At 38.4% G+C, this 21,652-nt stretch overlaps 1 protein-coding gene across 3 annotated transcripts; it reads left to right on the plus strand.

The window, feature by feature from the left end:
• The first annotated feature begins 23 nt into the window (after positions 1-23).
• ATP6V1C1 (ATPase H+ transporting V1 subunit C1) lies at positions 24-18,958 on the plus strand. 3 transcript variants are annotated; one of them, XM_015619080.2, is made up of 13 exons: positions 24-115; positions 3,304-3,486; positions 5,564-5,631; positions 6,751-6,836; positions 7,543-7,637; positions 11,324-11,415; positions 12,499-12,597; positions 13,919-13,987; positions 15,270-15,362; positions 15,451-15,544; positions 16,050-16,147; positions 17,284-17,410; positions 18,301-18,958. In XM_015619080.2, the coding sequence occupies exons 2-13, from the start codon at positions 3,355-3,357 to the stop codon at positions 18,394-18,396; spliced, it is 1,149 nt and encodes a 382-aa protein (XP_015474566.1). In that variant the 5' UTR covers positions 24-115; positions 3,304-3,354; the 3' UTR covers positions 18,397-18,958. The 3 variants fall into 3 exon arrangements, with proteins under 3 accessions (XP_015474566.1, XP_033368263.1, XP_033368262.1); XM_033512371.1 differs by lacking the exon at positions 24-115 and adding an exon at positions 521-2,136; XM_033512372.1 differs by lacking the exon at positions 12,499-12,597 and having other exon boundaries at positions 32-115.
• Positions 18,959-21,652: the final 2,694 nt, after the last annotated feature.

Below are 21,652 nucleotides of genomic sequence, written 5' to 3' on the forward strand. Positions count from 1 at the left end.
AGCCTCTTCCCGCCCCTCGTGCCCGGCGCTGCGGCGGCGTCAGCTGACCGCGGGTCACGTGACCCACCGGCGGGTGAGCGGCGGCGGTGGCGGCGCCGGGGATGGAGCAGTGACGGTAACGGCGGGGCCGGGCCCGGGAGCAGACGGGGGAGGGAAGGAAGGAAAGACAGGACGGACGAGTGTCTGGGCTACCCCGAGTGGCTACCGCAGCGCCCCGGCCTTCCCCGGCGCGCGGCCTCCCCCGGCGTCGGGCCGCGCAAGGCCTGGCATGAAGGGCAGCGCCGGCCGGGCCCGGCGGTACCGCGGCTCCCAGGAGCTCGGCCGGGCCTCGGGACGGCCAGGCCACCGCCCTGCCGCTGCGGGGGGTGTTTACATCGGGGAGCGCGAAGGGACAGCGCGGCCCGGAGAGCCCGAGCCGGCGGCTGCCGGGCTGTGGGAGCTGACGTCCAGTCCCTGTGATCCGGGTCAGTGGCTCTGTGGGGAGCGAGGGCAGCGCCCCCCGCTCCCGGGGCCAGCCCCAGGTCGACTCCGCACAAGCGTGGGGACTGCCCACGGCGCAATCTTTCCGGTCTCCTCGTCGAGTCCGCTTCTGTTTATGAAACGTGGAGGCCAAGCGCCAGAAGTGATTTCTGAAAGCGGGCTTGAAGAAGTGACTCCCTGAGGACTTAGTGCTAAGTCGCATCAGTAAATTGAGGTTTCCTGCTGAGCTGAATAGAAGCAATTGTCCCCTGCCCCTTGCCCTGCATTTTTGAAAAATGCAATGCCATAGTTGAGATTCTGTTTTGACATCACTGTATATTTTTCTGGGTATAACACTGAAAACAGTTTATTTTAGATTGTAATATATTGCATGAAAATTTTTTCTTTGGAAACACATTTTCCTAATAACATAGGGGTGAAGCAGTGTGCATTACAAAAAAGTCCTGGTCATAGAGGTATATGATGTGAACAAGCTACCCATTCTTACTGCTTATGCTAGGTTTTATTTTGAACACTTGGAATTTCCTGCTTTGTCCTGTGGTTCTTCTCTTCAATTTGCTTGGCTTTCATTTTACAGTCCATCTGTATGTATTTTTTGTCTGACCAGCATTTGTATCTGTTTTTCAAACGAATTTGTAGCACTTCTCCTTTCTTCACTTCTTGTTTGGTGTTCTCCATTGCTCTGATTTCAAGCCCTGTTGTGGAAAACACTTAAAACTCTTTTACCAAGCTTTTTGTTCCCTTGTGTGTATTTGATAATAATACCTTATACCTGAAATGGGGAATCATCTTCCTTCCCGTGACTATTAGAAATGGAACAGAGCTTCAGTAAAACCAGCCACATAGACAAAAAATGGTGAGGGAGGAAGGGAAGTCCAGTGACTTAATGGTTCCTGGGAGCTACAATTGTTCCCTCTGTGCCACTTCTGGAAACTTTAGAAATATTCTTTAGATTACTGATGTTTGTGGAAAATGTGAGAATGCAATGTTTCCTGTATCTTACTGAGTAGGATTCTGGATTTCTGTGTTATTTCTCTTCTGTCTTTTACTTGGATATTTGCAAGTTGCTGCTGCCACCACCTACTTTGTTTATATAACATTTATTCCACAGCTTTTTTCTAGTCCTAGTCTAGTCAAATCCAGAAAAAAACAATTCAAAGCTTCAACATTTTGGGAGTGTGTGTCAGCTGTAATTGTGTCTCCCTTAATAGGTGAAGTTTACTGTAAACTTGGCTGTGCCTTTTATAGGGTCAGAGTTCAGTGGAGCGCAGGAAAACTTCTCCTGCACCAGGTCTGGCATGCATTAAGGAAGATAATGCATCCTAGTAGTCTGAATAAGAGGAAATTTTGTTTTGTTCCAAATCAATGATAATTAGTATACTTCCAGTGGAGTCCTGTTATCTGAGATACTGCAGTTGGTGCTAAACAAAGAAGCCCTGTAGCGTGGTGATAACTGATGTTGTGTGTCAGTTCTTGTAAATATTCTGATTTCTCAGTTACCTGTACCTGCCTTGGCATTGTCTGAGTTCGGTTTTGTGGCACGGCTGTGCTGTGCCTGGTGGTGCAGTGCCAGGTGGCACAGAGTGTTTGTTATCAAGGGCCTCAGGAACTGGGTGTCATCATCTCCTGCTGGAAACAAGGCCCCTTAATTCTAAGGTGGGTGGCTACTATGCCAGGCTGTGCTCCATGGTAGTAATTTGATGGCTGACAAACTTCAGCTTTAGGCTTCCTGAGTAGCTGAGCAAAAGAATCAGCAACAAGGCCTTTATCTTACCTAGAATTTCAACACCCCTAGGGTAACTTGTTACCCCTAGAATGAATACACGATGAAGGACCTATGTGTGTTGCTTTGGGCAAAGTTCACTACCACATGCTAGTTCTAACAAATAGAACATTTGATTAGTTCTCCCTCAAAAAAATTGAGTGCTATGAAATGTAGGTTAGTCTCTACTCATTCCAAGTTGCTACAGAAGACGTTACAGATATCAAAATTTGACATATATATTCTGTCAAAGTACACTTTGATTTCGTTCTTCTTTCCCTTATCAAAGACATCCAGTAACTCTCAACCAGCTGTTTCTGCTTCTTAGTTACAAAAGAACATATATACTCTTAACTTGCTGAGCTTGTCTGCAAAGTAAACCAACATAATTTGTATTTAGTACCAACACTTTCTTGACTAATGCCAGTATGTGTACTCTTAGTGATGGTCTGCAGACAGAGATATCAAGACTATAAAGCGTTCTCCTTTTTCTTGAAATTTTTAGCTGCCAGGAGAAGCTTCTTTACTTGAAAGAATAAACTAGATCTTACTGCAATTAGATAATTTTAGGCATTTACTTACTTTAAAACACTGTCCTAATCTGAATAGTGATTGGAAAAGATATGTCAGAGTTGAAATTTGTTTGTTTTTTCTTATTTCTTCTCTGATGTTTTCAGAAAAAGTTATCTGTTGTACAGACACTGGAAGACGTATATAGCTGTGGAAATATAATTTGGGTCCTCTTTTATTTATTTTCAGTTAGATTGTTTCCTTGTTATCTTTCTGTGAAATTACAGTTGAAAGGTGCTAATGTTGCAAACTCAGCCCCCTTTAAGATACAGGACGGGCAGTTTAAAAAGATTCTCGAACTGTATAAATGTGATTTGGAAGATAGGAAAAAATTAATTTGAAACCATGTGATACTCCTGGTAAAATCTCTTTCAGTGACTGGAACTGCACTTCAGTAATATGGAATGAGATGTTTTTCTTCAGGCAAAGCTTTGACTGCTGTATTAATGGCAGATATTTTTTCTTTCTTTCCTTTACTTCCCTTCTGCTAGCATCTTGCCTTTATCCTCAGAATCAACAAACATCAAGATAAAGGCACAAAAATGACAGAGTTTTGGCTGATTTCTGCTCCTGGGGAAAAAACCTGTCAACAGACATGGGAGAAGCTACATGCAGCAACTACAAAACATAACAATCTTTCTACTAATTCAAAGTTCAATATTCCGGACTTGAAGGTATGTAAACCCCATGTCATGTCCTAAGAAGTGCGTTCGTTTTGCATCATCTTTTTTTCTCTAGATTAAAACTTGCAGACATTTTGGAGAGAACAGCTGACTTTTCTTGATGTTTATGTGTGGAGCTAAGAAATAATTCAGACGTTATATGATATTCAGACAGTTATCTTTTCTTCTGAACTTCTGAGTTAGTTGTTCACTCTGTAAATTTTCAAGATTCAGCAATCTGTGTTCTTCCAGCAAATAAAGCAGTTTTTTTCTGAGGATGGTAGTCTTGATCTCATAGAGGTAGCAGTTACTTGGAAAAGAAAAATAGGAACTTGTGATCTGATTATTGATAGTTTCCTTTGACTGTTTTGTTTTACCTTTTAAAAAAATTATTTATTTATTTTTTTCCTCATCTGATTTGTCTGCTCCTTTTCTGTCTGAGATACAGTGAAAAGGCTGAAATTAAAGTACAGGAGTTGATCCAACAGCAGCACTGCCTTTTCTCCATCCAGAAGTAACATTCTTCTATTAGAGCAGTGGTTTATCTCTGGCTGAGCATTCCAGTGTGACTTGCCAATGTGTTGTGGAAAATGGAAAAAAGCCTGTTTGAATTCTTCAGCGAGAAGCAAATAGTAACAAAATCTGAAAGTAGTTAATCTTGGTTTAATACAATGATCAGGATATGGAAAATTTATGAGCCAGTGTATTCATTTAGAAAAGGTCTTTCCTGATGCCTGAATGTTTCTTGAACAAGAATTTGGAGCTCAGTTTAATGTAGTGACAGCTCATCAAAGCTTACAAAATTGAGGAGAAAAATGCCTTCTGTCTTTGTTACAGAGTGGATCTAGATCAGGGGGCATAATGCCTTTTTCCTGTCTCTGCTAAGGAATGGGCCCAGGGCACAGAGTGCTTTGGTGTGCCTTTTAAGATCTTCCAACTGCCATAACCAGTATTCACATTTGGACTGTCCTGTGTTAGAATAGGGACTAGAAAAAATGTTTTTCTCCTCCCAGGAGATTTTTGGACATGAGTCAGGATGGTTTTCAAACTGTAGGATATCTGCAGCATTTAGAAGACTTATTGCTGAAAACTGTTGGGGCCCTTCGGGGTTAGAAACAATTGGTTTTGCTTCTGCTCTGCTTCCTAAAAGGGGCAGAAGCTGAATATACCTTATGTATGGTGGGAAATAGTCTGGCTTCTGTGGACCTGGTGAAACTGTTTAAGCAGTGAGATTGTTTAGTTAAAACACATTGAAACAGTGGTTTAGTCTCCGCTGAACAGCAGTTTTATTGCTTAAGGACTTGCTTGTCCTGAGGCTTGTGACTAGTTAAAATAGGCTTCCTTATTCTTCTTGTGGCCCACAAGAAGGTGGGGCATGTAAAGTCATGCTTCTTAAGTAATTCTGCTCCTTTCTGCTTCAAGGCTAAATAGAAAAGAACTAATGTGAATTTGAGTGGTCAGATATATAGAAAGTAGATGCTAGGCTACAAATAAGTTAAATGCTAATAGCATCTTGGCAGAAGATTCATTTATGCTGGGTAATATTTCAGGTAGAAATGGGTGCTCCGTATACATGAAATTAGGGAAGAAAGTGTTTTCTGGAAGAGAAGGGAAAAAGGAGTGAAAGCTTGTAGACAAACTAGATATTTTATTATCCAAGATGCAAAAAGTCCAGTACTCTTGTATTGTCAAAGTTTTCAACATCCAGTTTGCCTCCAGTGCTGAGATTCCTGATCAGTGAAATTTCACATTTGATCTAAAATAGTGAATTAAATGCTGAAGCAACTGCCTTGTGAAAAATACAGCATTCATAGTGTAGACATTGTTTTAACATGTTCTGGATGTCTTGATTGCAGAACTGAAACTGAGTACCAAACTAGTGAGTTAGATCTGATCCTGTGCTTTGAGGGGCGATATCTAACAAATGAAACACAGTGTGACTTTGGTAAATCAAGATGTCTGAAATCTTAGAGTCCAGCATTTTATGTAGTTCTGCAGACCTGTTGGGAGATGTAGCTTTTACTGTTAGCTGGTTTTATCTTTCTGTGTTTATGTACATCTGCTAATGCATTTTGATCTTTGCTTCTAGGTTGGCACACTGGATGTTTTGGTTGGTTTGTCAGATGAGCTGGCTAAACTGGATGCATTTGTGGAGAGGTAACAGTTTATTTTTACTGGGATGCAAGGTATTAGAATAATGATGTGATAGTTTGCTGAGTCCTAATAATACACAGGTTATTTTCAACATTTTTTGTATCACAGTGATTTGGAAGATATGAAAAAATGATCCTCTGCAGGCAGTCAACATGCTAAGATTTAAGAAAGCTGAGATGCTGGTTTTCGCAGTATCTGTTCCTGAAAAAAGAAAAATAATTCGAAATTCTTATTATGCATTGATAAAGGATGGTTCTCCCTAAAGTAGTGATTGTGTGGTGCTGGGTCCTGGAGAATTGTTAAGAATTGAGCCTGACAGGTGCAGGAAGTAGTGATGAAATGAAGTAAAAGCTTGTTCTTTTAGCAGGAATACTGTTTACACACTTTGAGAAGGTAACAATGTGATTTTCTAACCTATATAAATGCTTAAACAGTATTATTATTAAAATGCAAAACCTATAAATTTTGAAGAAACTAATAGCCTTTTGAAAGTGATTTTGATCAAAAGTAGCAAAATTTCACATAACCAGAACTCATGGAGCCATCTCCAGTTTCAAGGAGAGAAGTATTAACTAGAAGTTTTTAAATAGAAAAGGCAGATTTTTACCTGGCACGTGTGAATACTATTATACATGGCTTTTCATTTAGGAAGGCAGATCTTGAGTGTCAGATTGCATTGCCAGGGTTGCCTTGTGTTCAGTTTGGATTACTGTTGACTTCTACATTTCTATTTCTAAAAACGGGATAGAATTTTGGAAGTACCATAGACTTTTTTTAAAAAAAGGCAATATAGTGACATTACACTTGAAGTCAATACCAATGTGAGTGAGCTGGCCTCACCTTGTTGCGAACTGGTGAGTAGCAACAGTAGAGAAGATTTTAAATAAAGTTGTGGAATACTTCTGAGAAGTTGGTCTTCTTCAGATACTGACCCGAGCTTGTGCTTCTGGAAAGCTTGACTGTAGAGCAAGTATCATCCTTGTTTGATCCAGTCACTTTTGATCCAATCTCAGGCAAAATAAAATCAGTTTCATGAATGGTATTTCCCAAATGGTGGGTTTGGGGTTTTGATTGATTTGTTTGTTTGTTTGCTTTTATATATCTTGATCTTTCATTTTTCAGTGTTGTAAAGAAGGTGGCTCAGTATATGGCTGATGTTCTAGAAGACAGTAAAGATAAAGTTCAGGAGAATCTTCTGGCTAATGGAGGTAAAGTGTCAACCATGATATCCTAATGTATCCTAAAACTAGAAAGGAAGGCAATGATCCTGAAACTTACTGAGGTACAAGGAAGAAAAGTGCAAGGGGCTGCACCTCGTTCAGGGCAACCTTCAATGTCAATATGGGTGGGGGATGAATGGATTGAGGGCAGCCCTGCTGAGAAGCACTTGAGGGTGCCAGCGTGCCTTTTATTTCAATAACAAGCTTCACTTTTCTCTGAACCAATATTTTATTTTCAAAGCCATTTAATAGAATTTAGCAACTTGTATTGGCACAAGAGAGGGTAATATAAGTGGATAAGGGCTTGGAGTAGTGTCTTTCATAAAAAGCTTTACAAAACTGTCACTTCAAGTGAACCACATGGTCATTGCTGTCTTTCTTACCATCATAACCTTCCCTTCTCCCACCTATTTTTCACACGGAGCAAAAAATAGTTGCTCCTGTCTGTAGTTCTCCAACCATCCTTGACTTGGTAGTAAATATTTACGATCTACAGAGGTGGAGAAGCCAATATCTGAAGGCAGAGGTCATGGCTAATTTACAACTTGTTTCTTTTCAGATTTCTTAAGCAGCAGGGTCCAGACATGGGAAGGTTCAGCCTGTTACAGTTCTCTTCTGTTACAGCACTTCTACGTAGAATATAACACAGTAGTCTTTTTATTGTCAATCTTAACAAAATTCTTTAAAATTTTAGTTGACTTGGTCACCTATATAACAAGGTTCCAATGGGATATGGCCAAATACCCAATCAAGCAATCCTTGAAGAATATTTCAGAAATTATTGCAAAGGTAAGGTAACTTGTTTTATAAAACTTCCATACTTGAACTTGAGATATTTATGCAGAAAACTTGCTCTCAAATTTGTCTGTTTTAGTCAGGTAACAATAGCAGTGAACTTTGTATCAGTTAGTAACCAAAGAAATACATTAGGATGTGGCTGGGATTTGGAGAGTGCTCCCTGAAGACCATCGTGCTGTCTTTGCTGATTTTTGTTTCCTAGGATCTAACAAATAAATAGCCAGGAAATGATGTTTACATTTCAGTTTTGCTGCACTAGCATACTGTTTGTCTGATGTTCTCAAACCATGTGGGCTGTTAGGAGTGAGCCAGGGAACTTATTTGCATTCTGAAAGCCACGGCAGTCAGTTATGAGGGGAGAAATAAGCCTTCATTGTTAGATGTAAAGAAAGCTCATTTGAGAGTTGTCATGCGTTTTCCTTATCTTTACTTTGGCAATGTGTTTGATACGTGCAGGGTTTTGTTTGCATTGTACTTGCTTGTGAGCCTGTACAAGGTCCTCAGCAGTGGCTGGCTGATTTAGACAGTGAGAGTTCTCTGTAGGCAGCCCTTGCTTTATGATCTTCCCAGCTGCTTCATTTTTTTTGGTTTTTTTTCCTTCCCTGTTTTCTGCAATCTGCAGACTGGCACTTGGATCTGCCTCTGTTACTGGCTGGAAATACATAACTTGGAAAAAAGAAGCTGTTCTGGGTACCTGTAGAGGTACCTTTGGTAGTCTTTGGTGATGGATGTGTAGGGACTATAATGGGTTTGGGATGGGGGTAACTGCTGGCAGACTTGTGCTTTGCTGTAACTGCAGATTCCTGAAACTATTACATTAATGTTTTTTTAGAGAACAAAATCTTAATATATGCTACAAAGCTGCATATGCATACAAAGCTGAGACTGCAATTAGTACTTTCATTTTTGATATTTTCTTTGGGACTATCACTGTATCTTGAATTTATTTCACAAATTGCATTTAGTACTATTCCTGGAAAACATCTGTGGTGTGGCTTTTCTTAAAGATGACTGGCTATCTTACAGCTCTAAAGAATTGCACATTAAAAATATCTCACAGATAATAAAATTAGAATCTTAATATATGACACTAGTACATAATATTTGCTTCTTCAGAAGAAGATACCAAAATGAAGCACTGAATTTTTTAGCTTTAATAGTACAGCACTTGTTTTTGCAGAAATTAAATTTGTTGAAAAAGAAACAAAGTACATGACGAGATATGCCCTTTGTTGAAAATTATCAAAGATTCGGTGCATGTTATTGTGTGTCCTGAAGTTTGCTAGATAAATAATCTGCTTCAACAAAGTTGTACTCTAGCCTGAACTTTAACTGTCTTACATTCTTTATCTACTTTGGGCACCTCATTGACCTATTAGGTTGGATAGTAAATGCAGAGAAACAGGTCTGCTGGAGTTCATCCTGTTGAGGGTTTCCATTTCTCTTTGTGTTTAGCTGTGCTTCTATTCTATAGGTACAGCTTCAGGACACATAATGTCATAAATCTGATTTCAAATAGTTCATAAAATATTTTCAACTGTGAGCCATAGATGTGTGTCCATAAAGTAGAGAAGGAAGATGACTGAAGATACCTTACATTCTTACAGAAATGACCCCTAGGAGGTCATATCACAGGACTTGAAGGAGTTTTGTCCCAGGGCAGGAGTTCTGACAAAGATAAAATCTTCATGTAATCATGTGCCAAAGTGAAGATACAGGAAAATTGATAAAGCTACATTAATTAAAATCTGTGAAGCCTTCTGACATGTTGATGTTAAATAATTTGAAAAGCTTGTCATGTCATGAATTACTGCTTTTCCTGTATGGTTTTATATCATCCTCACTCACTCAGACAGCAGGTTCTGATGTCTGTCAAGATGAGTAATGGCAATTGCAGTGGAGGCTTTGTCAGCTGAGAAGAAATTACAGCAGTGTTAGAAACATTTAAAATAAAATTATATCTTTCGAAACTATCCATCAAGTTTTTTCAGCTTTTAACTTTGAGAAGTTTTGTGAACCCCAGTGGCAATACTGAATACTTTGGAGATGGCATCTGTGCTATGTGAGAGCTGTCACTTAATCGAGTCATTCTTTGAATTTGAAATTAGTCATCAGACTTATGCAAGAAGACCTCAATATTTTTAGTGCTCTAGTCGAATCTTTTCAGCAACCCAGGCATGTATTGAAGTGCAACAGCTCAGTTGTATGGCTGCAAGACTCTCAGTCTTGCAAATGACTACACTACCTAAGTGGTTTAAATATCTGGGATTGCCCTGTGTAGAAATAGGCTCACTATGTTATACTGGCACTTTCTTTAGCAATACCATTAGTCTGCCTCTTTTTGCAATGACCTTTGTGAGTTATTCACCAATTCTATTCCTAAAAGGAAGTTTGTATTGTTGCTTCATTTGGTAATTTTACAAAAATTTATTTTCAAGAGCTCTGTTGTGGCATTGAGATTTGTGGTTCTGTATTCTCTAACATTCAGTAGGAAGCAAAGCTGGTTGTTTCAATAAACTTAAGTCAGTACAGCAGTAACGGGTTTTTGGCTAAGCAGTCATCTTTTGAAAGACTACTGACTCTGCAAATGAGAGCAATTAGAGTATTGTCAATTAGGAAATGCTGAATGGAACAGATTTGTAAAGGCAGTGGTTTTTGGGTTTTGTCATTAAGTAATGCCTAGTTAAACTTGTTGAAAGTCCTGATCCTTGGAAAAGGCAAAGAGTTGTCACTCTGGGGAAGAGCTGAATGCACAAAGGTGCTAGCTTAATAACTTCTGATTCATTTTCACCTTACGATGCTTTCTAGATGAAAAAAAAAAAAAAGGTGCTGGTGTAGTATTAAAAGGTTTGCATGAAGGTATATGCCTTGTGTGACACCTGCTGAAATGTTTTGCATGTTACTTTGCTAAAGGTTGTATCAGTCAAAGGATTTAAATAGCCTTAAGTACTCACCTTTTTAATGTTGTCATTTTCAGACTATTTTGTCGAAAGTACTTCTGAATCTGTAGAGGTGCAAGCTGTTAATGTGCTGCCACATGAAACTAACAGAATATTCAGGCTTTTGATTACTTCCTGTGACAGACAAGCCAACTTAGGTGTTACCATAAACAAGGTCACTATTTAATTAACTGACCTTGCTTTTAAGAGAGATTTATTTTGTGGAAACAAAATCATATCTGGATCTCCAGCCTGTAGTGTTTTATGCAAACAAAACGTTTTGTCAGTTGGTCTAAGCCTGTATAAAGGGAGAGTCCCTTGACAGTGTTCAGAAATGTGTCCCTGGGAATTTTTTCATGCTTGTACCTCCATACTACAGTGAGGAGGCAGTGAAGGAGGCAGTAGGCAGCATTATAATGCCAGACCAACACCGTGCCAAGTTCTTCCAGTTTCCCAACTGTTACTGAGTGCACTGATTTTAAAACACTTCCTTGTATAGGGTACATGCTGATACGAGTATGGTTGGCAGTTTAAGATGTACTAAAGTGTTTTATTTGTTTTGTGTTCTTTTACTTATTGCCAAGTTATCTAGCTGGGAATGAATCATTTTTGGTAATCATGCTAATTAAGCCATCCTTTTCAAATCCATCCTTCAGGATTATTGAGCAGCAGTGGCAAGCTGAACATAAATTCTATTCTAGTTCTTTAGACATAGTTCTTTTTCTTTTCATTTTTAAGGGAGTAAACCAGATTGACAATGATCTAAAAGCAAGAGCCTCGGCATACAATAATCTGAAAGGGAATCTTCAGAATTTGGAAAGAAAGAATGCGTAAGTTGTATTATTTTTTGCTAATGTAGCACAGAAATGTTATCTAAGCATGAAAACTTAATAAATAATGAAATGTGGAGTGATTCAGGCTCTAAACTTAATGTATTTTTGAGGTGCTTATCCATCTTGAAGAGCAGCTGTCATAAAGGAACATTTATTACCAGCTCTCTGGTTGGTATTAACTTACTTGTGACTGAAAAGCAATTAAGAATTCACAAAAGCATATACAAATAGCATAAAATTGCTGGAACTTTTAAGAGGAGCTTGCTGTTTGTGGTGTGTAACTCTTCTACTTAGGTGTCTTGTCTAAGAAAGAAATTCTTTCCTTCACTCCAGCTTAACTGGGTTTCTTCCCTCAGAATTTACTAGCAGCGACAGCAGCAGTACACGCAGATAATAAATTAAACAAGGACTGTGTGTTGTCACGTACATGTGACGATTATTTGAAGTACGGTTGAGGTTCAGCAGTTCTGTGCAAATGTGGTTGATTAATGTGCCTGAACCCTGCCATTACAGTGAATGGCACAAGCCTGCTGGCTGATTCAGAACCACGGGTCATACCAATGACAGTGTGTGACAAGCTGTTTTAGGAGTGAGACATAAGTTCTGTGCTAAGCCATGGCAGTTTGTCAGCTGAGAGCCATTAAGCCTCTGTGCGTTCTTGGTCTTTTATGCATATGAGGAAATACACTGCTTTAAGTTTTTACTGATGTTCTGTATGTAGATCTGTACTAGGTTAGTTATAACTCTGGGGCTTGGTATATTAGAATCCACAGTTAATGGTTTTAATGGTTCCTGCAGTTTTAAGTAACTTCTAAAAAGAAAAGTTGGCCACTTAAGTGTGTGATGTATTTGGAACATGGAAATGACACACAGCAGTGGAGCTACTGATACAAATTTCAGTGACTTTGGACAGTGAGATATAAAATGCGTATAAGAACATTTTGTTTGCTCTGCTAATAACAATTGTGCAGGTAAAATTTATTTATGAGGATGCTATATTATTAAGCACTGGAAACTGTTATCCAGACAAATTCAATTCTTAAACATGTAATTTTTCTGGCTGTCTTTGTTTCTCTGCAGGGGAAGCTTGCTAACCAGAAGTCTTGCTGATATTGTAAAGAAAGAGGACTTTGTACTTGATTCAGAATATTTGGTCACATTATTAGTGATTGTGCCGAAGTAAGTTTATTCATCCTGAGCAGAATACAATAAGAAATATAAATCAAGTAATAGATCTCACAGCCCTATAATACTGTAAGTGACATCTGAATTTACTTGGGCCTTTCCTGGATGAGCAAATAGGACTGTTAAGATGCTCAGGAGAGATAAGTGAGCGTCTGCCTGCATTCCTTTTTTCACAAAAACTCCTCATAAGGACTGCTGAGTGCTCATGCATTTCTTGAGGAAACTGGAGATTAGACGTATGTCTCTTATCCAGTGTTTGCTATGAGTAGTCATGTTCCAGATGGTGTCCTTATGAAAATAAGTGCTGAGTAAAAACATGACTTGTTTTACATTAGAAGGCTTAATCATTAAATTATCCTGAATAGGAGCACGCCAACTGTCATCACGTAGCGAGTGAACTCTTTACTGCTTTGTTCTGCACATTTTTTAGATTGCCTGAACCCTTTTTTGGTGGTTTTTTTTTTTACTTACCTAAGTCTCTGTTATTGGAACCCTGCTTACATCTTGTCAAAGGCTTGCTGGGGGAACAGGCTGTTCTTACTTGAAATGTTTGAACAACAGAAATCTCATGTTTTCCCCTGGCCAAAGAAAGTAGTGATACAAATGCCCACAAAACCGTTGTAAAATGAGAAAATGTCCCTTGACTGTCTTTCTGGAGCACAGGTAAAGAGATCTTCTGATTTTATGAAAAGCCCACTGGTTCTCTTTACCACAGGAACCATTAGAATCTGTCACATGTCAAACTCTGGTGAAGAAAAAACCGTTTTGCTGTGTCTTTAACAGAAAGCAAGTGGTTAGAATATCTCAGCTGTTGTTTTTCTTGGACTTGCTTTTGCTGTTGAAAGGATGGAACCTGTTCACAACCAACTACAGAAAGGCAGGGCTTCCAAAATTCCCAGTCCTTCAGGCAAGTGCAGGACTCTGGGGAACCTGTTTATGATTATGGAAGAAGTATTCGTCTGCTCAGAAGAGCAGAGTTGCATGAGGAATTTCTGATTAACCTTGACAGTTAATTCCATTTGGTCCCCTGAGATCTGTACTTAATGATGATTTAATTTTATAGTTCTTAGATTAAAAAAATTTGCACTTGTAAACTGACATGAATACTGAAAATATGTTACTTTTGCTATCACTATATTTATCAATAATTATAATAACAGTGTGAGGAGAACTGAGCATTTCCTGAGTCTTGCGTATTTCTGACAAGCTACACCTGAGAAGGAGGATGTGATGATTAAATGTTTTTACCTTTAAAAAAACCCTTGATCCATTAATCTCAGATTAAAAGTCTAACAATAACCTCTGTATTCTCTAGGTTAAATTACAATGACTGGGTTAAGCAGTATGAAACGCTAGCAGAGATGGTTGTTCCACGTTCCAGCAAGTAAGTTGTTGAATGCTAAATCTCATATTTGCTTGTGCTGTGTTTCAGGAGTGTTTTTTTCCTAGAAAGACTTTGAATTTTAAAGATTGGTCAAAAACTTGTCAATATGTGTAGCTTTATAGCTTTATATGGTCAAATCTGATCAAATACTCAAGGAAAGATTCAAATGAACAAAGTTATCCAGCTTAACTTATGGGAGAAGAGTAAGAGAATTGAAAAGTTAATCTAATTCTGGTCAGATACATTCAGCTTCTAGCTGGAATGTGGTGGAGATAAGCAACAAATGCTGGCTGTTGGCCTGTAAGCTTTAGGTCTGTATTCACAGGACTTGAAACAAGTTGGGTGAATTCTTTGGAGACTTCCAAAGAATGGAGGTCTGGAAGTGTAAATGGTTTTGTTGTGTACAAAGAAAGGTAGCTTGTCTCTTTGGGTGCTTGGTATCGAGCTGGTGCCAGGTGCTGTGGTGGGCAAGATTAAGCCACTTTAACAACCTTGTAACCACATTAAAGATAAAGTCCACATGTAGCACAAAGCATCGATTTGTGGTTAATTTTAACTGACAGACTGAGGTTTTCATCAGGCAAATGTAATATTACCAGTTCTGTGCAAGTTAAAAAACCTGAACTTCCTTTGGATAACTTCACATCTGGAAGACTTGCTAGTGGCTCTTACTTAATTATTGGGAAACCACAGCCTAGGACTAGCCTAAGAAAAGTCAACTTGTTAAACTATTGGATAATACTTGTGTTGAAGACAGTATGATCTTGAGGAACAGTCTAAGTCTGTTAAAGCTTTTTTTTTTTCCCTAAGGTAAAGCCTCAAAATAAGCAATATTATTTTTAATTATAAAATAGTAAATCGAGGGGTCATCTTTACAGCCTAAGAAACATTTTCTTTTGCCAACCTGTGTCTTTTAATTTGTGTACTTTTCTATTTTATATCTTTTTCATTTTTCTTTAAAACACACATTTCTAATAAATCTGTAGTCCAAACATTTGAGTACTAAGCCAGCATAAGTTGCTTTTTTTGTTAGATAATTTTTATTTGAACAAATATCATATGAACTTAATGTGAACTGTAAGCTGCCTTCATTTATGAAGGGAGTATTTGAGCAGTCACATTCTCTATGAGGTGCTTAATTTTGGAACTAAATCTTGTATAATTATCTACATTTATGTCTTGCCTTGTAGCAATAAAGTACAGCATGTGGTACTGTGTGACTGGTCTGTGCTGACTTGAACTTTATTAATTCTGACACTTGGTTTGTTTTCTTTCTGTGTAGTGTACTCTTTGAGGACCAAGACAGCTACCTTTGTAATGTCACCTTGTTCAGGAAGGCAGTGGATGACTTCAAGCACAAAGCCAGAGAATATAAGTAAGGTTTATTTTGTGTACATTCTGTCTCTCATGCTTTGAAGGATCTGTAGATAGGCACTTCTGTTTTTATTCACTTCCAAATGCAGATTTATGGTCCGTGACTTCCAGTACAATGAAGAAGAGATGAAAGCCGATAAAGAAGAAATGAATAGACTGTCAACTGACAAGAAGAAACAGTTTGTAAGTCTTAATAAACTGGTCATTATAGAAATGTGAGACATCTAAGACTTATTACTGCTGCATAAAAATTTCATGAAGTTGTGATTCAGAGCATTGTAAGGATGACATGATGTAGTCAGCCTGCACCCAGCTAATGTGCTCTGGGATAATTGAATTTCCTGCTGCACAAGTGCTCCTCACTGCATTGAACCAAGGGCTGGTAGTGCAGCTGATAATGTTTGAAGTTTGAAAATGGACAAGTGTTTGAATTGCATAATCAGATATTACTAAAATGATCTTTGATATAGTTAGATCATGACAAATGAGTTGGGGAACTGAAGAGACAATGGGAAGTCTCATTAAATGTCTCTTTACTGTGTATCAAAACACTCTTGAACCATTGTGCCCGTGGTGAACTCTAGCTTGTCTTTTATTATCATGGTACAGATATTGAGTAGCTGCTCAAACATGCAAAATGGGCTGAGTATTTTTCTGATGTTTCTTCTTTTTCTTTCCTTTTTCACAGGGGCCTCTGGTTCGGTGGCTTAAAGTCAATTTCAGTGAAGCTTTCATTGCATGGATTCATGTGAAAGCATTACGTGTTTTTGTTGAATCTGTTTTAAGGTAATGAGACAGATTTCAATATTGATTTTCTTCCTAGACCTGATAAGAATCTACATCTAGCTTGGGTTTACCAAACTGAAGCATGCAAATGCTGCTCTTCTGGGAAGGAGGAAGCAAAAAATAGGGCAGTAAGAATAGCTGCTAGCAATAGCTCTTGTTGCCAGTTGTGAAATATTTGAGGTAGATAATTGTGTATCTTCCCCTTGGATAGACTTTTCATTATTGCTTTAGGAGTTACAGACACTCTGTGCATAGCAGTGAGACATATTTGCTGATTTTTAGGTTACTTTATGAGTTGCTTGTAACAAGAACTAACTACATCTTATATTTAAACGGCAAATTTGAATAGTTCAGAATAAAAACTGTTTGAGCTTTCAGTAATAATTTGGCATCATGAAATGGGATTCTTTTACTTTAAGACATGCCTTTTGTAGTCTAAACTTTTCAGTATTAAATCACTCAATATTCTAACTAGAAAATTTAACTGTTTTTTTTTCTTCATACTACCCATAAGTATTGTTACTAGTCGAGAACAGCTGTAGTTCTGTACTGCAAAGGAGGGACCTTTATTTTTTATAGTTGAAAACATTCCTACTGTGGTCAGCAAAGGGCAAGATGTTTTTAGCTTTTTTGATAAATTGTCATAATGGAGAAAAACAGAAGAGAAAAAGAAAACAAATCACATGAACTTGCATTCATGCTGCTATGGCCTTATTGTGAAGACAAAACTTGAGTAAAGAAAGCTAAACTTAATTGGAATGTTGTCAGCTGTTTCCTTCCACATTCATAGAAAGGAGGATTAAGTAGAAACTACATTGTCCACCAAGTGTCATAAGCAAAGGGAACTAATGGAGTATTCAAAATTTAGTCTGAGTGTTCAGGTAACATTGAGAATTATGCTAAATACTCAAGGATTTAAAATGATTTAAAAAATATTTAGGCTTATGTTTTGTTACTTTAAATTTGAAGTTCTACTTCTTTGCCTTAGAATTGTTGACACAGAATGGTTTTGCAAAAATGGAAATGAGAAAATTTCCTCTTCAACTATAGGATCCTTTCTCAAAATAAAATTCTGCTTGAATTATGAAAGAAGGTTTATTTCAGCATATCCATAGTTTTCTACTTCACTTCCTCAGGTATGGTTTGCCAGTTAACTTCCAGGCAATGCTGCTTCAGCCTAATAAGAAAACAATGAAGAAACTGAGGGAAGTTCTGTATGACTTATACAAACACCTTGACAGCAGTGCAGCAGCTATCATTGATGTAAGTACTTTTTAACTGCTACTAGTATGTTTAAACAGAGTAAAAAATCTATTGGCATCATTAAAAAGCTATACCTCTCCATATTCTTCATTTTCTCACAGTACAGAGAATTTTTTCTTCTTAAAAAAATACTACTTCTGTTTTACACTTTAGCAAGGCAGATGGTATTATATATTTGAAGAGGTGTCTGGTTTAGAAGTCACGTGTATTTCTTCTTACTGCATTCTTTCCTACGACTGATGGAAAGATACAGACTGCAAGTTAGTATAGCAGTCCTCTGCTGAAGAGGGCTGAATCATTGTCAAAATTGAATCAGTCTTTCCATATGTAGAGGTCTCATTTTCATGTGTAAAACTGGTTTGTTAGGAGGAATATTCTACTAATTTGCTTTGTATTGAAAAGCATTGATTTTAATAGTTATTAGTTAACTAAAGATACCATGAGTTTAGCTGAATTAAAAAAGATTTTTAACATTGTATTGAATGTAATCTATTTCCAGGCCTTTTTGTGGAAAGAGGATTTGAGGCAATTTAGATGAAAATTAAAGATGCTGAACTTAAAAACTTCCTGGATCATTCAGCACCCTGTAACATTCTTATCAGAAACTGACAGTGTTTAGATGTAGTAGTGATGATGTGTTTACTAGCAGTGGATGTCATTTATCGATACAGAACTACTTAGATTTTGAAAAAGCACTTTGTATTTACTTTTGAAAAATACTATTAGTTATTTGTCAAATGACTGTTATTCAAACAATCACTTGAATGTGAAAATTTAAGCTTGAAGTCTTACCTGGCCTATTTGCTTCTAAAACACATGAATATTTCATCTACTTCTTAATAGGAGTCAGAATGGTAAGAGTATAACTGGTTTCAAACCTTTATTTGCAGGCAACTATGGATATTCCAGGTTTAAACCTCAGCCAACAGGAGTACTACCCATATGTGTACTACAAGATCGATTGTAATTTGCTGGAATTCAAGTAAAAGTTCCCTAACATGACAATCTTCTCGGTGTTGGTGTAAACAAACAGAAGTGAGGTTGAAGTATAGTAATACTTTAAACATTCTACTAATCATATGCTTGCTTCTTATGTTAGGTGACTTGAACACACCGTGGTCCATCTCTAGACATTTTCTTTTTAAAGAACAGTGTAGGTAACCAGCTTTTAATCGACTATGTCTGTAAATGTATATTGAGAGAATTTAAGTATTTATAAACAGAGTGATTTATTTAAGGAAAAGCTTATCCCTCTTTCATATGGTGGTCTGTGTTAATTCCATTTACTGTTGTTTATAAAAAAACTTGTTTACAGAAGACTAGTGTAAATGTTCATGGCCATTTTGTTCATTTGATTTAGTAGATACAACTGTGTTAACATTGTTGAACTGTGATGTAAAGTATGTAAAATTGGTATGAAATTGTGCTTTCTGAATGGTTTAAAATTACAATTGATGCACTGTAAACACAGGGAAAATAAACATACCTGTGCAAATGTGTCACTTTCTTGTACCACATAAAATTGTAGATACTTGTGTCTAAACTGAAGCAATGTGTTAAGTCTTTAATAGTGCTGCAGCCTGCACACACTGTCACAGAAATGCAATTGGCTTCAGCACAAGTACTTTTAAGAGATGCAGGATTTAATTTTGCTTTCTGCAGAAAGGCTCAAGCATGTTGTTTGGCCATCACACATATGTACGAATATTTTTCATGTTTATATCTTTGTGACTAAAGAAAAGATGTGAGACAATTATTGGGAAGATGATGGCAAGCTGGGATAATAACAAGCTAGGCTGAGCTGGGGTTTTGATCATTCTTTGTTCTTCTCAGTCAGTTGAAGCTTGAGACTATTTTATGGCTTTGAATACTGTGCTATTAAATGCTCTTTTTTTGCGACATCTGTTCTATCACAAAGGGAATATGATGGCTTTCTTTTAATGTGCAGAGAGGAGTTGTTTATTTCAGTAGCAGCTATTACAAGTATTCTACCTGAGTAGCTAAATATGCAGTAAATGCTGCAGTACTGTTTAAAACTGACTTGAATTAAGAGGGAGACTGGAGGGGTGCTGATTTGTCAAAATTAATATTTGAAGTACTGTCACCACTGTATTCTTTTCTCATTTAGTCCCTAACTGAAAATACCAGTGCTGTGGCTCCAAGCAGTGTAGAGCTTTCAGCTGTAGGATCTCTAATCATAACCCAGCAGCACCCTTGAGGAATTGGCTAACTTTGTAAGCCTACATTGAGATCTCTAGTTATTAAAAGGGAAGTCTAGCTTTTAAGTGCAAGAGTTGCATCTATCTACTGATTTTGATGGGGTTTGACATCTATGAAAATACTTGCTGTGTAAATTTATATTTGCTTTTCTTCCTATTTTTATGGACAAAAAGGGAAATAGTGAGATCAGGTGTCCTGTTGTGGTCACATTTCTGCTTCTCCCACTTCTCCTTTCCTTACAGAAAATAACAGCTGTTTACTGTGTTGTCCAGGTTGTTAAAGTGTGCCCAAGTGGAAGAGGTTATCCCTTTCATCACCCAGCTCTTCCACTAGCTTTTTTTACTGCTGCACACAAAGGTCATCATCTTGGTTCTGAGCCCACTATAACATGTACACTGCTTAAAGGTAAAGAGGATGTTTTTGTCCTGCTCCTCTAATCACAGGAGGAATCAGGCTAAACTGTCATCTCTCTTCTTCACCTTAGTTCTCTTTTGATTTTGTTTTCAAAGACATTCTTCAGACAAGTGTGGGTAAGGGCTTAGGTTTCCAGTAAGTACTGTATGAAAAATGCTTTGCTGTGTATTTGACCCTGTTCAATATACTGGTGCCAGTTCAGTCAGCCTTAGATCCTTCTGAAATGAATGGAAGCAAAGGACAGGTGGACAATAGAATGACACCACCATCCAAAGTGAGGGAAGCAGTCAATGTGCTGAGAAACAGAGAGATGTGGAAGTGCTGGGGAAATGGGCTGACAGGCACTGCATGGACTTCAGCAAAGAGAGTTGTCAAGTCCAGTTCTGGGGGATTTTGAGTTAGTCTTACACCCCAGTATGGGCTGGGCATGGACTAGCCAGGAAGCAACACTGTGGAGAAGAAGCTGGGATTGCTCATGGGAAACCAGTTGTGATTTTGGCCAGCCATCTCCTGGGATGGCTGTTAGCAAGAGGGTAGCCATCCTTCCCCAGTATTTGGCACTTGTGAAGTCATTTCTGGGCTGTATAATGCAAGAAAATGGAGTAAGTCCAGTGGAAGCTACCCAAGCTTGTCAGGGCGGTGGAGCATGTGACACTGACTGGGAGAATTGTGTCTCTCAGTGCTGGGGAAGAGATGGGAAAGGCAAAGAGCAGATTTTACTGATATTTCCAACTGCCTGAAAAGAGGATACAGAGAGGATGGAGCCTTCTGATGTGCCTGAGCACTTGTCAGAGGTACATGGCAATAAGGAGAGGCAAAGGATGCAAGTTTGAATGTGGGAAATTCTCACTGAAGGCTGTGGTGGGTTGACCTTGGCTGCTGACCCACCAGCTGCTCTCTCACTACTCCTGATGGGACGGGGAGAAAACAAGGTGATAAAGCTCCTGAGTTAAGATTGCTTACCACTTGCTATCACAGGCACAACAGGCTAGACTTGGGGAAGATGGGAAAGTTGGAGTTACAGAAGTTTATTGCCAATTCAAGAAGATTTGGTTTATGAGAAGCAGACAAAAAGTGAAACACCATATCCCTTTTTTTTTCCTGAGGCTCAGCCTAACTCCTTTGCTCCTAACCTCTGTCCTTCTGTCCAGCAGCTTAGAGGGATGGGGAATAGATGTTTTGATCGTATGTTCATAATAATTCCTCTCTGCTTTACCTTCCTCCTCACATGTTTCCCCTGCCTCCAGCATGGCTCTTTCCACAGGCTGCAGTCCTTCAGAGTAAACCTAGTCTAGCACAGATCCTCAGTGAATCACATTTCCTTCAGGGCTTGTGCACCTGGTCTGATTTGGGGCTTCCAAAGGCTACAGTGTGGCTATGTGCTGTGGCACTGACCTCTAACTAATTAGGCTTCAGGACGGCTCCTGCTTCACTGTGGTCCCCTCTGTGGGCTACAGGGAAATAAATACCTGCAGTGCATTTGGTTTCAGTGATGTATCCAGTCTGGCATTGCCTGTGGCTGACTTAAAATTGCTGTTTAAAGAAGGGGAATTTGCAAAGTATTAAGTATCAGTAACCAGCCTGGAATAGCTGGTGTCTGGATATTGT

Source organism: Parus major, chromosome 2 (genome assembly GCF_001522545.3).
Source record: "Parus major isolate Abel chromosome 2, Parus_major1.1, whole genome shotgun sequence".
NCBI lineage: Eukaryota > Metazoa > Chordata > Aves > Passeriformes > Paridae > Parus > Parus major.